The sequence below is a fragment of the Prunus persica genome, chromosome G3, assembly GCF_000346465.2.
Source record: "Prunus persica cultivar Lovell chromosome G3, Prunus_persica_NCBIv2, whole genome shotgun sequence".
Taxonomy (NCBI): Eukaryota; Viridiplantae; Streptophyta; class Magnoliopsida; order Rosales; family Rosaceae; genus Prunus; species Prunus persica.
In genome coordinates this window covers 15,907,877-15,927,587 of record NC_034011.1, presented here as the reverse complement: position 1 = coordinate 15,927,587, position 19,711 = coordinate 15,907,877, and the positions used below count along the sequence as shown (strand labels likewise).

At 36.9% G+C, this 19,711-nt stretch overlaps 1 protein-coding gene across 2 annotated transcripts; it reads left to right on the top strand.

Annotated features, from left to right (window-relative positions):
• Window positions 10,786-15,707, top strand: LOC18781602 (LEAF RUST 10 DISEASE-RESISTANCE LOCUS RECEPTOR-LIKE PROTEIN KINASE-like 2.1). 2 transcript variants are annotated; one of them, XM_020560294.1, is made up of 3 exons: window positions 10,787-11,652; window positions 14,143-14,166; window positions 14,365-15,707. In XM_020560294.1, exons 1-3 carry the CDS (start codon window positions 10,857-10,859, stop codon window positions 15,693-15,695), a joined length of 2,151 nt encoding a protein of 716 aa, XP_020415883.1. In that variant the 5' UTR covers window positions 10,787-10,856; the 3' UTR covers window positions 15,696-15,707. The 2 variants fall into 2 exon arrangements, with proteins under 2 accessions (XP_020415884.1, XP_020415883.1); XM_020560295.1 differs by lacking the exon at window positions 14,143-14,166 and having other exon boundaries at window positions 10,786-11,652.

Here is a 19,711-nt window from a genome sequence, read left to right as displayed (position 1 = left end):
AAATTGAAAACCCCCAACCCAAGCGACGATCAATCCTTAATTGGGAGGTCGAGGAATGAAGATGGCGATCGTAAGGTCTCCCAAGGAAGAAAGAGGAAGAGGCAGTTGATAAGGATAGAGATCTTGCCCTTGGTTCTATCCAACAACAGTGAGGTCAGTGGCGATGACTTTAACGGCGGTGTGCACGAAGGGAGGGTAGGTCGGTGTGGGTGTGGGAAAAGGCAGTCAGTTTGGGTGGGGTGGGGTGGGGTTGGGATGAGAAAGAGACGAAGAGAAATTGTTTTCTTTTTAATTTAATTGAATAATATTATTTACTCGTTTATAATTATTTTTAAATAATATAGAATTTTTTTAGTATTTATTTGTCCACCTGTAAGTCCACCTCATTAAAAAAATGAAACTCATATTCGCCACATCAGTATTTAACAGATTCACTAACGGTTTCTCTAACAAATGGGGCAAATTATAGGTTTTTCGCGACGTTAAGTATGTACTCGTAAATGTCTCCAAAATCATGTTTGAACTCGTAAATGACCATATAGGTTGGGGGATTTACTGTAGTTTGTCCTAGAAGTTAATATGTGAAAATCTAATGCTTTGTACCTTTATTTATGTGGATCTGTATGACGTAATACTTTCTATTAACTTGTATTTATTTTACCCTTAATCAATTCAAATGTTTATTTTGGAAAATAAACTTGTCCAACTGCATAGTTCAATTTTCTTTTGTATTTTCATAATAAACATATAAAGCATTGGACTACTATGATTGTTAATTGCACGACTGGAATGCAAATAAGCCTACTTTGACTGTCAATATCATTAACAAATCACATATTGTATATATATTTTCAATTAATTATGCACAGATAATGACAATTGCACGATTGGAATGCAAATGAGACTGCTTTGTTTATCAATAGCATGACTGGAATGCAAATGACATTACCTGTTTATCAATTGCATTAACAAACCACATATTGTATTTACATTCTAACAATATGCAAATTGAAAAGGCTACCAATAACATGACAATATGCATACACTAATTGTAAAAACGGACTAACCAATTGCTAATTGGATTAAAAAATGACATACCGAAGTACCTATTGCATTTTCATTACAAAAATGCAAGGCAACAAATATAATGTATCATACTCTAATTGCAATAACAGACTAGTCAGTTGGTAATTGCATTCTGAAAATGCAAAAAGGTTGCCAATTGTATTTTAAGTTACGTACACCAACTGCAAAAAACCCCTTACAATTTGGTAATTACACGCCTAAATATTATATCAAACTTCAATATAATACAACAACTCCGATGAAGATGAACTCAATGTCAGAGCTCATAATATCATTACAATTAAGAAATTCTACCTAATGCCTTTCAAATGAGTCACAAAAATTTCAACATCAACAATCTGCCTAACATGGAAAAAAAAAAAAAAAGATACTGAAATTAATCATATTGGGTGTCTTGTCTGTCAAAAAAAAAAAAAACTCAAATCACAATGGGTTTCTTTTCAGCAAAAAAAACTCACATCCACATCTCGACTACAATGCCAAGCTAAATATAAAAAAAAAAAAAAAAAAAAAAAAAACAGATAGTACAAAAAGAATAGTATGACTGAAAAAGAAAATTAAAGCTTCATAAACAAAAGGTGCGAAGAAATAATTAAATTGCTAAATAATTATATAAAGCAACAAACTCAAATCTCACATCCAATAAAAATAAATATTCAGCACTAAAAAATGTTAATAACATAGGGAAATAAAACAAATGATCTAATATCCAGTAAGTTACTTGGAAGCTCGACTTTCCTTGATGAGCCTAAGATTGCCTTTTTGGTATGAGCCACAGTAATCACATCAAGTTGCTAAAATGTAAATGTATGAATTAAAGAGTTAATTAATGCACATCAAACTAAGACTAAGCAGAATTCAGATAATAGATGATGCCTTAAATAATCTCTAATGTTTAATAACATATATAATGATGAAAATTTAAAACTCACATACATGAAGGGTAGAGAATCCTAGGATAGTAAGCATGAGAGAGGAGGTAATAAACAAGGCTTCCTATGTAGATGTACACATGATGAATGAAAATCAAGCAACAATTCATAGAAAATTGTCAGTTAGTAAGTGAACACCAAGTGAACATCCAATTGTCAGTTAGTAAGAGAAAGCACAAGGTCAGCAAAAAATTAGAGAGACCAAAAGGAAACTAACAGAGGCTTTTATTGTTTGGTTGTTATGTAGCTTTCATTAAAACCCCAAAAAAGAGGCAACCTTCACACACGTTTAGTAGAATACTGACAAGAAGAAGAAAAAAATCAATCATAACAAGCTTCCAAAGATGATATTTATAAATCAATGGGGCTACAGGAGGATGAGCAATCCTCACAACCCCCATCCCACACGACCAAGACTACAAACTAAAGCAAAAAAACCACATAAAAAAGAAGAATCCGGGCTAAACAAAGGCAAACAAAGCAACACGCCAGACCCCAGGGAAAAAAAAAACAAAAAGACTTAAGAATGACATCATAGCACATTCAGGAATCCAAATATGAAAACAAGATGCAACTTGTAGACACAAGAACCAACTCAGAAAAATAAAAATAAAAACCAAAAAATGATGAATGCAGTAAACTCAAAATTAAACTAACATTACTCAAATCTCACATCTAGTTCAACACTAATATGAAATCCTCACCTTGTCTCCAAATTAATGGTTCAAATACAAATTAAAAAGTTGAAAACCTGCAGAGACCATAGCCCAATATTAAAACCTAAAACTTACAATATAAATTAGAAAACTCAAACCCTGAATAATTAACATTATCTTCAGTTTAACAAAATTGAAACCCTAAACTTTCTATCACTCACAAATTTGTGCCCACCCACGTTTGGTGCTCGTATCTATATGAGAGAGAGAGAGAGAGAGAGAGAGAGAGAGAGAGAGAGCAAGCCAAAGCTATAGATAAAGAGAATCGAGTGAGGGAGGGAGAGTGAAGGCTGAAACGAGAGAGAGAGAGAGAGAGAGAGAGAGAGAGAGAGAGAGAGAGAGAGAGAGAGAGAGAGCAAGCCAAAGCTATAGAGAAAGAGAATCGAGTGAGGGAGGGAGAGTGAAAGCTGAAACGATTGAGAGAGAGAGAGAGACGGCAGGGATCGAGCTAAATGGGGGTTTCAATAGGGGCTGAGATTTTTGGTATGGGTTTGGTTTTGAAACGAAGCCTGGGAAGGAGATTGAGAGACCATGAGATATAGAGATGAGAGAGACAATTAGGGAGAAGAAAGAGAGGGATACCTGAGAGGAGAGGAGTTGTGTTCATCGCGCTGTCTCATTGTCACAGGAGGAGGAGAGGAGCTATTTTGGAAGGAGTCGAACTCGAAGAGAGAGAAAAGAGAAACCCAATGCTAGGGCTCGTCAATGGGCCCGGTCGGACTAGCCCGGTCCAAATTTAACGGGCTTGGGTAGGGTCGACTGGGCTTTAAAGAGGAGAGAGAAAATACTGGGTCAGGCCGGATTTTTTTATAGAAAATTCAAAGCCCAAGCCCGACCCATAGGCCGGGATTGAGAAAGCCCATCGGACCGGACCGGGCCGAAACGGGCCTACTTCATTTGAAAAAAATCATAAACTTAATCATAAGGACATTTTAGTCTATATTTGAGATTAAACTCACTTAATTCCAATATTTTCACATCAAACCAAATTCATAAACTACCCAATAAAATCACACAACTTAATAAGATTTTTCAAAAAAATGATAAAACCAAGTATTATTTTTGAGGTTATTACATAATTAGACCGTAATACGTTTTAAGAAATAATTTTAAAAAATAATAAGTATCAAAAAGATATATATTTTTAAAAGGATGGTATAAATAAATATGTAAATGTTTGGTGATGTGTTCAAGAAAAACATGATTATATTTGGTGGTACGATTATGTTTCGTGATATGATTATATTTGGTGATATGATATGTTATTCATCTTATTTATATATATAATTCTTGTATTAATAATTGACACAAATTAATGTGCTAATCATCCAATTATAAACTAGGAATGAGTAAAGAAAAGTAAATAAAATGAAACAAATTATATATGTGATTTAAGTGATATAATCCTAATCCTAAATTCTTATTTATACATAATTATATATGTATGCAGGCCTAACGGGCGGGGCTTTTGTGGTCTGGTCGGGCTAGGCTTTCTTGGGCTTAATCGGGCAAAGCCTATGGGCCGGGCCGGGCTTCAGACACCCAAGCCCAAGCTTAGTCCGGCCCAAAGCGGGCCAAGCCATCTCAAAGTCCATAATGGGCCGGGCCAGCCCCCATCAGCCCACGAGCCCGCGGGCCAAATGATGAGGCCTACCCAATGCTACTAAAGGAGAGTTTTTGTTTTTGTTTTCTTTTTACCTACAACAACCAATTTATCTGGTAACTAACTCAACGATGTGGATAACTCCACATCACCAACTACTCTTCCAATGGTCTATAACAATGGGAGCATCCATGCGCCAAGCCCACCGTAGAATTTTCCCAGCTTTGGGTGCTGAAGATTATTGGCCCCTTTGTTCTCGTCCACACAGTTTTCTCAGCCACTGACCCAAGGGAAGTGCTAAAGCATCTTTTGATGATAACAGCAAACCAACCGAAAGAAAACAAAATAAGCAAAGCTCTCTGCCCCTTATTCTTTCAATTATTTTGTTATTATCCTACACTATTTAATACCAATATTAGTACAGGTGTGCTGGTGGAAAGGCAGAAGCAAACGTGATATTCATCATACCCTAGTTTTCTTTGCTTGCCTGATTATATATTCTATATAATCTATCTATATAGTAATTCTATGAACGGTTTCACCTCCAATGTTTTTGTGTGGTTTTATCCTCACATTTACTTTAATAAAAATGGACAGTTTCACCTCCTATATTTTTAGTGGTGGTTTTATCCCCACATTTATTTTATTTATTGTATGGTGTAGATTCATTAGCCATACAATTTTTTTACTGTATGGTGTAGGTTTATTACCCATACGACACAATTTATTTGCTGTATGGTGTAGATTTATTACCCATACAACAGTATTTATTTAAAGGTGTGGCGCGGATTTATCGTCCACATAACTGTCTCTACTTTTTATTTAAAAATATGGAATAGAATTAATGCCCATACCAGTACATTTACTTTATCGCACATTTACTTTATTATTTAAAGTATGGTGCGGGATTAACGTCCATACATGAGGCAATTTAATTTATGAATTTACTCTATCACACATTTACTTTTATTTAAAGTATGGTGCAGGTTTATCGTCCATACTAGCAATTTATTTACAAGCAATTTATTTTATGGATTAATTGTGCGGTATGATGAGTTTTTACAGAATACAGATCAGGACCAGAAGTTCTTTAATCCTCATCATACAACTACATCAGGACTTGAAAATCCTTAATGATGATATTGATATTAGAGCGGGCAGTCTCTCCGGCACTATATTTGTAAACAAGAGATTGGACTTGAAAATCTTTGATCCTTGACATGTAAATAAGGACCTGGAGTTCCTTGATGATGTACTAATACTGTATTGGTTAATATGCCGTACACGTAAAAAATAACTGTACTGGCAAATGTACTGTACACATGAATAGATACGTATTCATGACTTGATGAATAGTACCATATACGTATTCATGACTTGATGAACAGTATCATATACATGAATAGTACGTATACATAAATATTAACCATTTTGGGTAAACCGTCACCATATACAAAAGGGAACCTACAACTCCTTAAACTCATGGATGAGCAATTGAATGAGATGCCAGAAGTTTCTCAAAATATAGACAATTATGTAAGGACTTGAAGTCCTGAAATATGTACAGAAAATTGTAAAAATGTCCATACCATGAGAATATGTGATTTTGGCCTGAAGTTCAAAATCTAACAATGTTGAGAACCTAAAGTTTCAACAATTAAATGGACAACTCTTGAGGTATTATTGCAAATTGTGGTACGCCACATATTTCTTTGGCATAAGAAAATGATGAATTTAATAAAGTTCGATTATGTTATAATTGACACCTCAAGGAAGAAATATATTTTGTGAATCCGGTTGTTAAAAATACACTGTGAAAAGGATAATATCAGGATAAACCTCAAATGATGAATTGAGGCTCCCCACATATTTTGTTATATCATATGATCAGGGCCGGAAGCCCATGGATCCAAAGATATGAGAGATCCCGAACTTGAAGTTTTGGGTATAGTAGTTAATGCTCTTCACTACTATATTGCAACATTATCATGATTTTTACTCAATTTATATTTCATGTCCATTTGAAAAGGGCGAATAAATTCTGAGGTTGTGTTTAGCTCAGGCCAGAAGTTCTGGGCTCACATGAGTTGAAATATGAAATTTGAGAGATTTGATGTGGTTACTTGAACCTATAAGGCACAAGGTTCCAAACCGTCATTTTGAAAAGATGTAAAAACCACACGTGCAAGTTTAAGAATTTGCAAAATTATTATAACAGGAAAGAAGGCATACAACAAATAGATTTTTTCCACCTGCAATGAAGGTGCAGGCTCTGTAAAATCTATAAAATTACATTATGTTCTGGAAGCCTCTGAAGGAAGCGAATGGGGCCTCTTAAGCTTAGCCATGAGCCTCTCATGGTCTCCCAGAATCTTTTCATTGGAAACCTGCAGCATGTCTAGCCTTCTCAGCGTATCAATGGAGTACGAACTCACCAGTTTCAACAAGGCATTATTTTCCTCTTTAAGTTTCTCAACCTCCTATTGAGACTCATGAAGCATTCTCTAAAGAGACGAATTTTCAGTGGTCAGCTCTTGAACCTCGTTTACTCTAGCACACAAACGATCAGCCATGTTAGAAACAGAAGTAGCACTCTGAATGCTAGAAGTCATTGAGTCATCAATAACCTTTTCATCAGACCTCACTGATAACAGCATTTCATCCATTAGAATAAGGAAATTCCTTTCTACTATGACAGCAGTCGCATCATTCATCATCACAGAATCATTAATTGTGGGATGACGATTTTGGGATACAAAGGATGGACACCAAACTTTGGAGTCATGAGTTGTGTTGGGAGCAACATTTAAATCAAGATGGTTTGGGTGAGAAGAAGAGGAAGCCATTTTTAGGAAGGTTTCAAGGAAAGTTTTAAGAGAAGCTGAATTTCCAGAAAATGAAAGGAAGTTGAGTTGAAACGCAGTTACTCTAATCTGGTCTTGCAGAGGCAATATCTATAGGTGGAAATATGGCAACGGTTTCCAGGATCCCCATATTCTCTTTTTCTTTCCCAGATTCCAAAACTTCACGCGGCCTCCATTACTGTCTGTCGGCACTTTCGGAGGTTTCAAGTATTATTTTCGTCAAAGCCGATCTTGCTTTTCGGATTTCACGGAGCTACTTTTTCGAAAGCACCTCCAGAACCTCACAAATTTTCTGTGGTTAATTTGAGATTCACCGGACCTAACTATTCCTATCATTTATGTATAAATGTGTTACTAACGAAATTTTCTTTGCAGAAGACATTCAGTTGTCCCCATACCTAGTGATGCGATATCCACTTATTTTTCCTATCAGTGAGCACTCGATGTGCTTGAGAAGCAAGACTATCTCTGATCATTTATTCAGGAAGCAAGACTATCCCTGATCACGTTTTCGCTACATCGGGGAACTGCAAAGACGACCACATGCTATAATCTCCTGAGGTTCTTCTAGACTAGGAGAAATGAAAGTTTGTTGTTTGCTCTCATCAGCTTCCTCACCTGATTGCTTACCTTACGTTGCAATCAATATCACAATTTTTATATCTTTTCTTTCTTTTAATAACTCTCTGTTCATAAGGGATTTTATTTCTTTAGAACGAACATTTGAAAAAAGAATCTATGAAGTGATCCTAACTGTTAGGGTTATTTTTTTTTACAGAGACAAAAGATTGTGAATTTTGCTCTTGCAGGATATAACTAGATCATCAAGCATTACATTGTATTTGCTGAGCTGATATGAGCTTGGAAGATATTTGAGCAAAGCCTCTCCCACCTAAGGATGTAAGCGATACCTATGTTATTTCATACTTATACTCTTATTTCGATATTTTGTACAACATCCTTGAAGGTAACCAAATGGGGAGATAAGACCGTTCCAGAAGAACGCCATGCAAAGGACCATTCCAGAAGAATGACTTGCATTATAGATCATTCCAGAAGAGCGACTTGTATTATGACCATTCCGGAAGAATAGCTTATATCATTTTGATATGTATTCATGAATTATTAATGCAAATTTCATAGATTGCAAGATAAATACATTAATGATACACTACATAGATTAAAATCCCATAAGAACATAACATGGGTATAGCAGTGATCAATATGATGCACGCCTGTTGCATAGCAAATGATATGGATTGAAGTCCCGGAAAGACAATCCTTTAACATGTCAATATTGATATGGTGCACGCCTAGTGCGTAGCAAATTATATGCTTTAAAGTCCCAGAAGGACAATAAATTGACATGTATGTATTAATATGCGGCATGCCCGCAGCATGGCAAATATATGGGTTCTAAATGTTCTAACTCCCTAAATGGAGATTATCCACGCCCTGCTGTAAAATAACACTCCATTGGAGGTCATGATCCACATTCTCACATAATTCATCTTATAAGAGATGTCCGTCTGGAAAGAGACAATAAAAGCCCCCTGAAGTGGCTTGGGTACCCAAAAGCAAAGAAATGCTTATAATTAATGTACGTGCATGCACATGAGGATGGTGGGATCATGAATTGATGAATGAAAACTTTTGGTTTTGGAGTAGCTACTCAAATCATTAATGGGCTGTGTTGATTGGAACCACGTTCAATTATTAAATGTCGACAATATCATTGGCCAAAATGGAAAGAGGCAATTCCATTACAAATGAGAATAAACGTAAAAGAAAAAATTCATAGTACGAACCCCAAAGGATGTTAATATTGAAAGTTATACTTGGGTGTTTGGAACAAAAGGGAATATACCCATTTTGTATGACACAATGTTTCTGGTAGAAACAAGGAATGTTGGGTTTCTCCATATTTACAGATGCAATCGTATCTTCTTATTGCACATTTGCGGAGACCAACATGTTATCTTTAAGGATTATGCACGGAGCATATCGCTAGAAGTGATTCCCTAAAAATGTATAAATAGCTGGGTTAAAGCTATATAATGTGTCATAAAGTGTAATCCCTTAAATAAAATCATTGAAGGATTGAAATTGCATGAAGCAAGTCTGTAGACATGTGCCTGAAGCACAAAATATGTACTCAATATTAATATGCATAAATTGCCTCAGTGAATACATTAAATTATAATATGTTTGCAACACATTAAAACTCTTGAAGAGTTCAAGAAATACTTATCTTGGCTTGAAGATCTAGCATTATGCCAATGAGATTCTTGCTTATACTAAGGAGCTATTGAAGTATTTTTATGTGGATTATCCATTGGGCACTTAAATAATTTTTCGGAAGTATACTGGACTGGATATTATATTTTTCAGATAGAGCTCAGCTCCATCACCACCACTTTGGGAAGATGTGAGGTATATTTGATGCTATCTCCGCATAACACCATATACGGGCATATTCTTTTCAAGTAAACTTACAAATAGCCCAAATTTTGTTGGATACGTTGACTCTGGAAATTTCTATAGTCGCTTATTGGAAAAAGTTAGTCATGAAGATTTCAGGGGGATATATTCCCCAAGGGGAGCATCCAACAATATTACAAGATTGACTCATAGAAGCAGCGTCAACTATGACATTTAGAAAGATGATCAACAGTATGGCTTAAAGATATTTTGCTAAGCATCAGGGGGAGCGTGCTATCAATAAAGACCTTCACACATTGTACTTTTTTTCCTTCGTCCAGGTTTTTATCCCACTGGGTTTTTTCTGGCAAGGTTTTAACGAGGCAGTATCGTACGCGTGTCAAAATACACAAAATTTTATGTTACACATGGTTATGTACTATTTTTCCCTTCGACCAGTTTTTTGTCCCACTGAGTTTTTACTAGCAAGGTTTTTAACGAGGCATATTCCATACCATTTGTGGTCTCCAAGGGGAAGTGTTGTAAAGTCTTGAGTGGAGCCCACACATTTGGAAATAATGAAGGACATCATGATGAAGCTTGTCTGCCATCATTCCTTGAGAGCAAACTATACATCCACGGGAGGCAATAATCTTTGCCTATAAAATAAGGCATCGTCCTCATTGTAAAAGACAGAACAGAGAGATTCAATGACAACATCAGAACAACATTCCTATTGCTATTTGAATTCTCTAAATTCTCTCAACAATTTACCGGCAAGGTTTTTAACGAGGCATATTCCATACCATTTGTGGTCTCCAAGGGAGAGTGTTGTAAAGTCTTGAGTGGAGCCCACACATTTGGAAATAATGAAGGACATCATGATGATGCTTGTCTGCCATCATTCCTTGAGAGCAAATTATACATCCACTAGAGGCAAAATCTTTGCCTATAAAATAAGGCATCGTCCTCATTGTAAAAGACAAAACGGAAAGATTCAATGAAAACATCAAAACAGCATTCCTATTGCTCGTTGAATTCCCTAAATTCTTTCCACAATCTCTTTAATTTTATAACACTGACACTTTTATTAAACAAGAGATAAGTCTTATTTTACTCACCAATCAATAAGTCGACGTTGACTGAAACGTGCACCGTGAGATCTTGATGAACATAATTGCTTCATCTTTTCCTTTCTGAAACTTTAATTACCTCTCTCTCTCTCTCTCTCAAAATGAATCTCTATCCCTTCCAAAAGATCTCTTTTCTCCTTGTGATCACAAGTACTATATGCCTATTGTATATTCCAAGATCTTTGGGTGAGGATGATGAGCAATACCTCAACTGCAGCGCTTTGTTTCAATGCGCAAATATTCCGAATATTGGTTACCCTTTTTGGGGATCAAGCCGGCCCAATTATTGTGGCTACCCGGAATTCAAGTTGAACTGCACCGGGGACTCCCCGGTGATCTCATTCCAGGAAAAAGATTATCGAGTCCTGGATATCAACCAAAGTGCAAGTACTCTTAGAATCGCTAGGACAGACTACTGGAACAACGTTTGTCCTGTGTCGCCTGGCAACACCACAATAGAAGTAAACCATGTAGAATATGCTTCAGATGTTCAAGAACTACTGCTGTTCTATGACTGCCCCCCACTCAATATTCCTCTTCAAATTCAGCTAACAAGTCAGTTCAACTGCAGCATAAACAGCACTGCCAATTACATCAATTACTTTGTCACACAAAACCTCACGAATTCTGGGCTCACGAATATTAGTGGTACCTTTGGAACGTGCCACACGACCGTCAATGCCCTTGTTTCGCAATCAGCGGGTGAAAATTTGGCGACGAATTCCACCAAGGACAATCTAGTTGCCGTTCTTGATTCTGGGTTTGGGTTGACATGGGATGCAAGTAATAACTTGTGTAAGCAATGTAACGGATCTGGTGGTCAGTGCGGGTACAATACAGCTACAGCTGAGTTCACTTGCTATTGCAAGGATGGACCTCATCCCTCAAACTGTGCAGGTATGCATGCGCTTGTAATCTTTTTTGTCTTAATTCCTTGTCTTTGGGGCTTTTTATCAAACACCTACATGTCATATGTGGGTCGTTTAGAATCTTTATGCTACTTTCAATCCCTTCACCATGGCAAACCCTCCTTCTTAGCAACCGATGCCAAAGGGCTTTGGCTCAGGTTAGAGAGTTATATAGAAATCTAGCGTTTAGGCTAACTACTTCTTGTTTCCTCTGTTTTCTTTTAGTATATAGTCTGGTCTAGAAACAAGTGAGGGGCCAAAGCAAGATTGTTTTTTTGAGTGGGGTCTCAGAAGATGATGAAATTAGTTTTGATAGACAAATAGAATTTTCTTAGATGGGTGCAAGATTTGTGCAAGATTGAGTTCTTTTGCAGCTCCTGCTGCATCTTCTAGTACAAATTCACAGAAGGCATCAGTATATTTAATACCAAACCACACCTATAGCTTGTGTGGAGCTACACAATTCCAATATTATAGATTTGAATGATTCTTTGTTAAGCTTCTTCACTTTATACCTCTACATCCCGTCTGGTCATTGGAACTAAACACAACTAATAATTCCATTAAAAATGATTAAGTGTGTCGTCTCATGTTTAGAGAACTCCACGAATGTCCAACATTCAATCGGAGCACAACTCTATGGGACTAGATTTTACAACCTTATTGTTTTGCTTAATTCTCTATCCTAAAGTTCAGTGATGTCAAATTATGTGTTCCTGCTTGCAATTCTCTTTTATGATTATAATGTGGTATGAACTATGTGCTCTCCTAAACTTTCACCTACACCAAACATTACTCCTACTCCTATTCCATCCAAATTCCTTTCACATGGGCATGGAAAACCCGTGCGGCATTCCATTGGAAACTTCAAGTTGGGTTCTTCTGGTCTTTTAATATCATCTTCCCCATTAGCCAGGCTGGCCATTTCCATGCCAAAACAAAACCAAATGATTCATACCACGTGTTATGCTTCATATGTTCTGACTTCTGAGTTATCTAGGCTGCTATGACATTTACTAGAATGACCTTATCTGAATTTAGAAACTTGTATGAATTTGTCTAGCTTTTGGACTAGTCACAACGCACAGAAAATTCCCGTGTTTGACGTTTGTTGAATGAAATCACACAAGCATGCATGTTTCATGCATTAAACTATTAAAAGGTGGTAGGTCCATTTAATGAATTCTTGATCAAGATTGTTCTTTCATAATATTACCTTTATAATAGCTATAGTTTGTCAATAAAACAAAGCTTTCATTTCATGTGCGCGTTGGTTGTGCTTTTTTTTATATTAAATATATTGTAGGGACTGAAAATGTCTTGTTCCATTTTCATGTGCTATCATGAATACTTTGTACATAATTCATGTATTGAAATTAGGAATTTTTAGCTAAGATTACACTAATGTAGTGGTTTAGAGTAATTGCTACTCGAAGAAACATTCTGGATTCGAGTTCTGATATCCGTGTAGTGTGTGAGTTTAGCATATTATCATCCCTTCGAACAAAAAAATCTTTAAAAAATATTAAAGAATCTTCAAACGAAAGTAAGATATAATAATTTCTGCCTTGGGAAAAGTTGCTCTATGATTTGATATATTTACCCGAGAAAAAGTATATTTACCCGAGAAAAAGTTGGGGGGTAGTAGAAGTTTTCTGCCTAAGAAAAACATGCCCAAAAATTGTATGAGATTTTCTTCTTTTCACATTCAAAGCCCTCCTCCAATTCATCAACTACCCTTTCGAAAAATTGCTAGTTTGGAGCTCACGCTGTTTGACTATACCTTTGAAGTTGACCAGGAGTCTTACGAAAATAAGAAAATACCAGGACTCTAATAAATAAATAATAAATAATCATTTTAATTCCTTGAATTACGAAAATACCCATAAATTATTGAACAGAAAAAACTCATTAAGGTAAAAAAGATAACATATTTGGTCAGCAGCCTCCAAAATATTCAAAAGCAGTGTGCACTGTCAAACCAAAACCTCATTGCATTTCATCACTCAACTCTCTAAGCCACTTCCCGCCTCGCCCACCCCACACCCAAACTTCGTCGTTTTCCCGCCCCTTCCCCAATGCTTCCACTCTTCCTCCTCCTCCTCCTCTTCTTCTTCTAATCCTTCGAGGTTACGAAGTCGTTTCCCTCGAATGCAAACCTCTCCAACTGCTCCCGGGCCTTCGACTGCGGCCCGCTTCGAAACCTCTCTTACCCGTTCACTGGCGGGTCCCGCGTTTTTGTGGTCACCAAAATTTTCATTGACCTAAGTCTTATTCTTGAAGTATTGAACATAAAAAAACTAACCAGTGACAAAAAATTGACTCAATTGAGTAAAATTAGCGACACAATGACCAAATTTAAGGCAAATAAGAAGTGACAAAAAAGGTAGTTTTTGTTGATGTAATCTACCAAATATCTTTGTTGCAATTGAGGTTTTTAACAATTGATTAACATTTCTCTATCTTATGGCTGTTTCAGGAAAAAAGAAGGATCTCGCAATGGGTAATATTTCACTTCTTTAAAACAGTATTTATACTAGTAACTGCTTCGTTACTTGTTTTCGTTGTAGTTCTTGATTGACTGTTAAAATGGTAGCCCTCCAAAGTGGTTTTAGAACTTAAATGACTGTTTAAAATGACTAGGAGCTTAACTAATAACTACATAAAATAAAAATCCAACAAATCAGGTATTTTGTTGCAGGTTTGGCTACTGGATTTTACGTGATGGTAATCATTCTTTGTAGTATATGCATATGGTGGAAGCAAAATGTCCGAAAATCGCTCCCGCACGTATCAAGCGGAAGAATGGTCTCATTCGTCCAGAAAGAGAAGAGGGATGAGTTTGATGTTGAGGCTTTTATAAGGAACTATGGATCGCTTACTCCAAAGCGGTATACCTATGAAAATGTCAAGAAAATGACAGACTCTTTCAGAGACAAAATAGGTAAAGGTGGATATGGAACTGTGTACAAAGGCAGGCTACCTGATGGGCTTCTGGTGGCGGTCAAAGTCCTAAGCGAGTCCAAGGGTAATGGAGGAGAAGATTTTATTAATGAAGTTGCTAGCATTGGTAGAACCTCCCATGTCAACATAGTCACTCTTTCTGGATTCTGTTACGAGGGGGACAAACGAGCTTTGATTTATGAATACATGCCTAACGGATCTCTGGATAATTTCATACATAAGCACGGATCTGGAATGGCAAATTTTCTCTTAGAATGGAAAACACTATCTGAAATTGCAGTTGGTATTGCTCGAGGACTAGAATACCTACACCGTGGATGTAACACAAGAATTTTGCATTTTGACATAAAGCCACAGAACATTCTTCTCGACAAAGATTTTCGCCCAAAAATCTCTGATTTTGGCCTTGCCAAATTATGTAAAACGAAGGACAGTATTGTATCGATGATTGGGACAAGAGGAACTGCAGGATACATTGCACCAGAAGTGTTTAGCCGGAACTTTGGTGGAGTATCTCACAAATCTGATGTTTACAGCTACGGTATGTTGGTTCTTGAAATGGTTGGAGCAAAAAATAATTTGGATTCGGGAGTGTCTCATTCAAGTGAAATGTTTCCACATTATGTTTATAAAGATCTAGAGCTAGAAAAGGATGAAAATGCATTTGGGGCAATCACAGAGGAGGAAAAAGAAATAGGAAGAAAGATGGTATTAATAAGCCTGTGGTGCATTCAGACCATTCCTTCTGATCGGCCATCAATGAGCAAAGTTGTAGAGATGTTGGAAGGACCCCTTCATTCCTTGCGAATTGCACCCAAACCTTTCTTGTTTTCTCCTACAATAGCTACAGAAGACTCTATGACTACAACCAGTGGCGGATCCACCATGGGGTCAATGGTGTCAGATGGCCCCATGGCAGCCCTGGAAATGGCTTCGAGGTCTCATGTTTGCCTTGGCAGCCATGGGAGACGACCCCATGGAGAAGAAGACATGCAAGCTGTGAGGGAGAAGATAGAGGGAGGAAGAAAAGAGAAAGAGAGGGAGGAAGAAGAAGAAGACAATGATTGAGAGGGAGAAGAAAGAGAGAAGAAGAAGAAGAGAGAGAGAGAGAGAGAGAGGGAGGAAGAAGAAGAAGACTGTTATTGAGAGGGAGAAGAAAGAAGGCACTGCGCAAACACAAATAATAATAGAAGGGAAGAAATCTGTTAGGGTTTTTTAAAATATTGTTATAATTATGTTGGGTAGACCTATAAATACTAAAAGTAAAGATATCACTTACCATAGTGGACTGTTATCATTATCTGAATACAAAAGTTGATATAGATTCAAATTTTCATTGAGAAGTTGGGTTTAATCATCGGATTTAATAACTTTGATACAAGTCCTTTGACTTTTGTACCACATAGGATTACATTCATTTTTAAATATTTTCTGATGTAATCTTTTTTTATAAAAAAAAAACAAACAAACAAAATCATTTCTTGTTCCAATGTTATCCATTATACCTTGTATTGGGTAATCATAATTTACGTAATAATCTGAAGCCATTTAACGCGGTTGTCATTGAATAGAAAAGGAAAATATCGCAAACATATCCCAAAAATCACGTCGTTACAAACAGTCATTCTTCCTTGAACCCAATCTTTGCAGATTCTTTGCTTCTTCAATGCAGAACGGTTATGGTTGAATATTACAGATATTATGATAGTTCGATGGTCAGAAGTCCTAAATCTTACGGAAGAATTTCACAATTTAACACCAGTTGCAGAACTTGTCTTCCATGTAATTTTATTGTTTGGATTTATGATTGTTATTGTCTATTGGTTTTTGTCATTGTACAAGGTGTGATATGTATACCTGATATATAGGTAAGGTGTGGGGGAAGGATACATGTGGTGAAGGTAGTCGCCATTTTACTTCTACGGGCAATGTTTCTGTGAAACTATGTTGTTTAAAGGATCTTCATGGCTGGGAAAAAGTTTGCAGAAAGCATGTCTAATTAGCTCCATTTTCAAAATCAAGGATGGCAAAAGCAAGTGGAAAAGAACCTGTCAAATTTAAATGCAAATGTAATTGCTACAAATATATTACATAAACCATTACTGGACAAATACATTTACTACAAACACATAAACGTCTGGCATGTATACTTGTTCTACATGTAATGTTTGTGATACAAACCTGTTGTATAGGTATAGTTGGACATTCTACCTGTCCTATAGACTTAGTTTGGTTCATAATCTTTTTCACTATAACAGCAAGTAATCTTGAAAAAAAACACAACCAATACTAATAAACGGGAAGAAAAAAAAACACAATCAAATTTTACCTACAAACAACAAACATGAAAAATAAACTTTTCCTTACATACCTTCACTGTAGGTATGTGCTAAGTCAAGTATTTTCCACCCCAGATTCAACACTCAAACTACCTCCACATAGACACATGAACCTAACCCAAAAAGAATATATATAGATAAGTTGAATACTTCATAGCAAACCTAAAGAAAAAAAACAAAAAAACCAAACTGTAACACAAGTAATTCAATCCTCATTTGGAAGTCGTGAAAATCTTCATTAAGGAAGAAATCAATCAGCAGAGATTGGGATGAAATGACCATGATTATAAGAGAAACAGATCTTTGGGAGGTGTCGGTTTTATTTGCCTTTTCTATTTAATGGCACTAGAAGTAAATATCTTAAAAAGGATGGACAAAAGGCATTGCTTACGTGTCCATTGGATTGTTTGGTGGACTGCTATTAAGGAGTTAAAATTGATGTCCTTTATCTATTGTATCTTAATGAGAATGGACCTATATCTAAGAACCCCTTGTCTGAAAACTGAGAGTGAAAAAACTGTTTTCATGAATTCTCTGTTTTCAGCAACTGCTACAGTACTTTTGGTGTTTAAGTAATAGAGAGTCTCTGATTACGAAGATGGCCGTTGTGATTCATTCGCTTCGAAGAGTATCACGAACCACAGTTAGTACCAAGTTTTTCTTTTCAGCTGAACTAACTAACAACTGACTATATAGTCACGTGTCACTCATTAGGCGTCAATATGCTCATTGAAGTAACCTCATTATGGCCAGACAATCTGCACACGCACATATATATAAATTGGAACTGTGAATGAAAGACTTCAATCTCATTCGTTGAATATATCAAGGGCTTCAAGACTTGGCATTACAACATTGATAGAGGAAAAACAAATATACATAGAATAATACCTTTATCGGGACCTCTTCCCTAATTGTAATGCCTGTGTTTAACCTCTTCTTTGTCCCACAGATCACACCGACTTCAGTCTGAAAAGGGATGTAGTCCCTTGTACTTCAATCTCTGACAGATTATCAATACCAATCTTTACAGAATATCAACATATATCTTTACCGATTGTTGAAATAAAAAAATTCATTGACAGCAAATTAAATATTGACCCAAGTTTAAAGAAGTTGGGCTCATAGCTAAAATGGTTTTGTGGACTTGTTGCTAAATTGTTTTAGGCCCAAATGAATTAATATTTTTACAAAGAAAATATTAACGTACTGAAAGCAGTATCAGAACATGTACGTTGAGGGGGTGACTGTAATGGGAAGTTACTCCCACCCACACAATACGTGAGGCCATAACTGGCTCCACTCTGTCAGTTCCTCTAAGTCTATAAAAAGGGACTAAAGGAGGCAAAGAAGACAGAGGAGAAAAAGCACCAAATTGCTGCAGAAATACACAGAAAGGAAAAAACACAGAACTGCTGCAGAAATCCAAAGAGTAGAAGCAAGCAAAAGAGATACGAAGCTCTGTCACAATACCACTAAGAAGGTATAAACAAATTCATTTAAGTATCCTTTATAAACAACTGACTTGCAGGTAAAAAATATGTATGTGAGGCCATTGTACAGAAGCCTGAACTTCCTCCATGTTTGATATCAAGAAATGTATCATATTAACAGAGACTTCAGCAGGGGAAAAATGTGAACAAATCCTCCCAAATTGGCAATAATTATGCTACTTACACAAAGAGAGCTCTCACAAGGATCTCTCTGTTGTGAATTACAGATGGGCTTCTGCAAGAACCCAACTGTACAAATGCTGTGAACACCTTGTGAGTGTCCATAGGCACATTGTGGTACTCAGAGAAGACCTTGCGAGTGTTCTTGAGTACCAAAAACAAAAAAAACATCAACAGTTCAGACGCTTTGTTACATGCTCAACCCACCTTCAGCAGAGCAAAATTCCAAATCTGCAGATTGGAGAAAGAACAGGTGGCAAAACGTGCTGCAAATGGAGAAAATCAATAACTCTGTTTTAGTCTCACCCATTGGCATAAACAGAAGAAAATATATTAAAGGAGATGCAGAAATTACTGAGTGCCAGAAAGCTTACAAAAGCTAATGATTCACACCCACTTTCTGTGCTTCAAAATTAACCAACAAAGAAAAATCCCAAGTGTAACACCCCGACCCCAAATTTAACCCTTATTTAAATTATTTAATTATTTAAGGGCATTTTGGTCATATTTTTAACCGGAGAGAGTTTGGGGTAGTGACTAGTATTTTTGGATAGGTCGTACTGAGACGAGTTCATAGACATGTAGTGGGCTCGAAACGGAGTTGTAACGAGAGAGATATGATCAAAAGAAGTCCAGTGGCACAATCGTAAATATTTCAAAATGGGATTTTTTTTATAAAATCTGGTTTCTCTCTCTCCCTCTCTCTCTCCCGCGACCTCTCTCTCTCTCCCGTTGGCTTCTCTCTCTCTCCTTGCATCTCCGGCCACCGGCCGTGGCTGCGGACGGGGCCGGTGCCAAAAGGACCGGCTCGGCCTCGGCGTCACGACCCAGCCCTCCCCCGACATTGGCCGCCGCTCCAGCCGCCGAAAAATGGCGATTTTCGCCCGGACGTCGCCCGATCTTCACGGCCGCCGATCTCCCTCCTCCGGCCGCCATTTCTGGCGATCAAGGTATGGAAATTCATCCCTTCTGCATGCTCTAGCTGATGGTTAGGTAGGATTGGATCGATTCTTAGCGTAGCTAATTCGATTTTCGAATTGAAATTCGGTCGGTTTTGCGATCGCGATTCCGG

Coding starts and splice junctions, on each gene's coding strand:
- LOC18781602 (XM_020560294.1), top strand. CDS start 10,857: ATGAATCTCTATCCCTTCCAAAAGATCTCTTTTCTCCTTGTGATCACA. Junction 11,653..14,142: donor TCATCCCTCAAACTGTGCAG/GTATGCATGCGC, acceptor TGGCTGTTTCAG/GAAAAAAGAAGGATCTCGCA. Junction 14,167..14,364: donor AAAGAAGGATCTCGCAATGG/GTAATATTTCAC, acceptor ATTTTGTTGCAG/GTTTGGCTACTGGATTTTAC.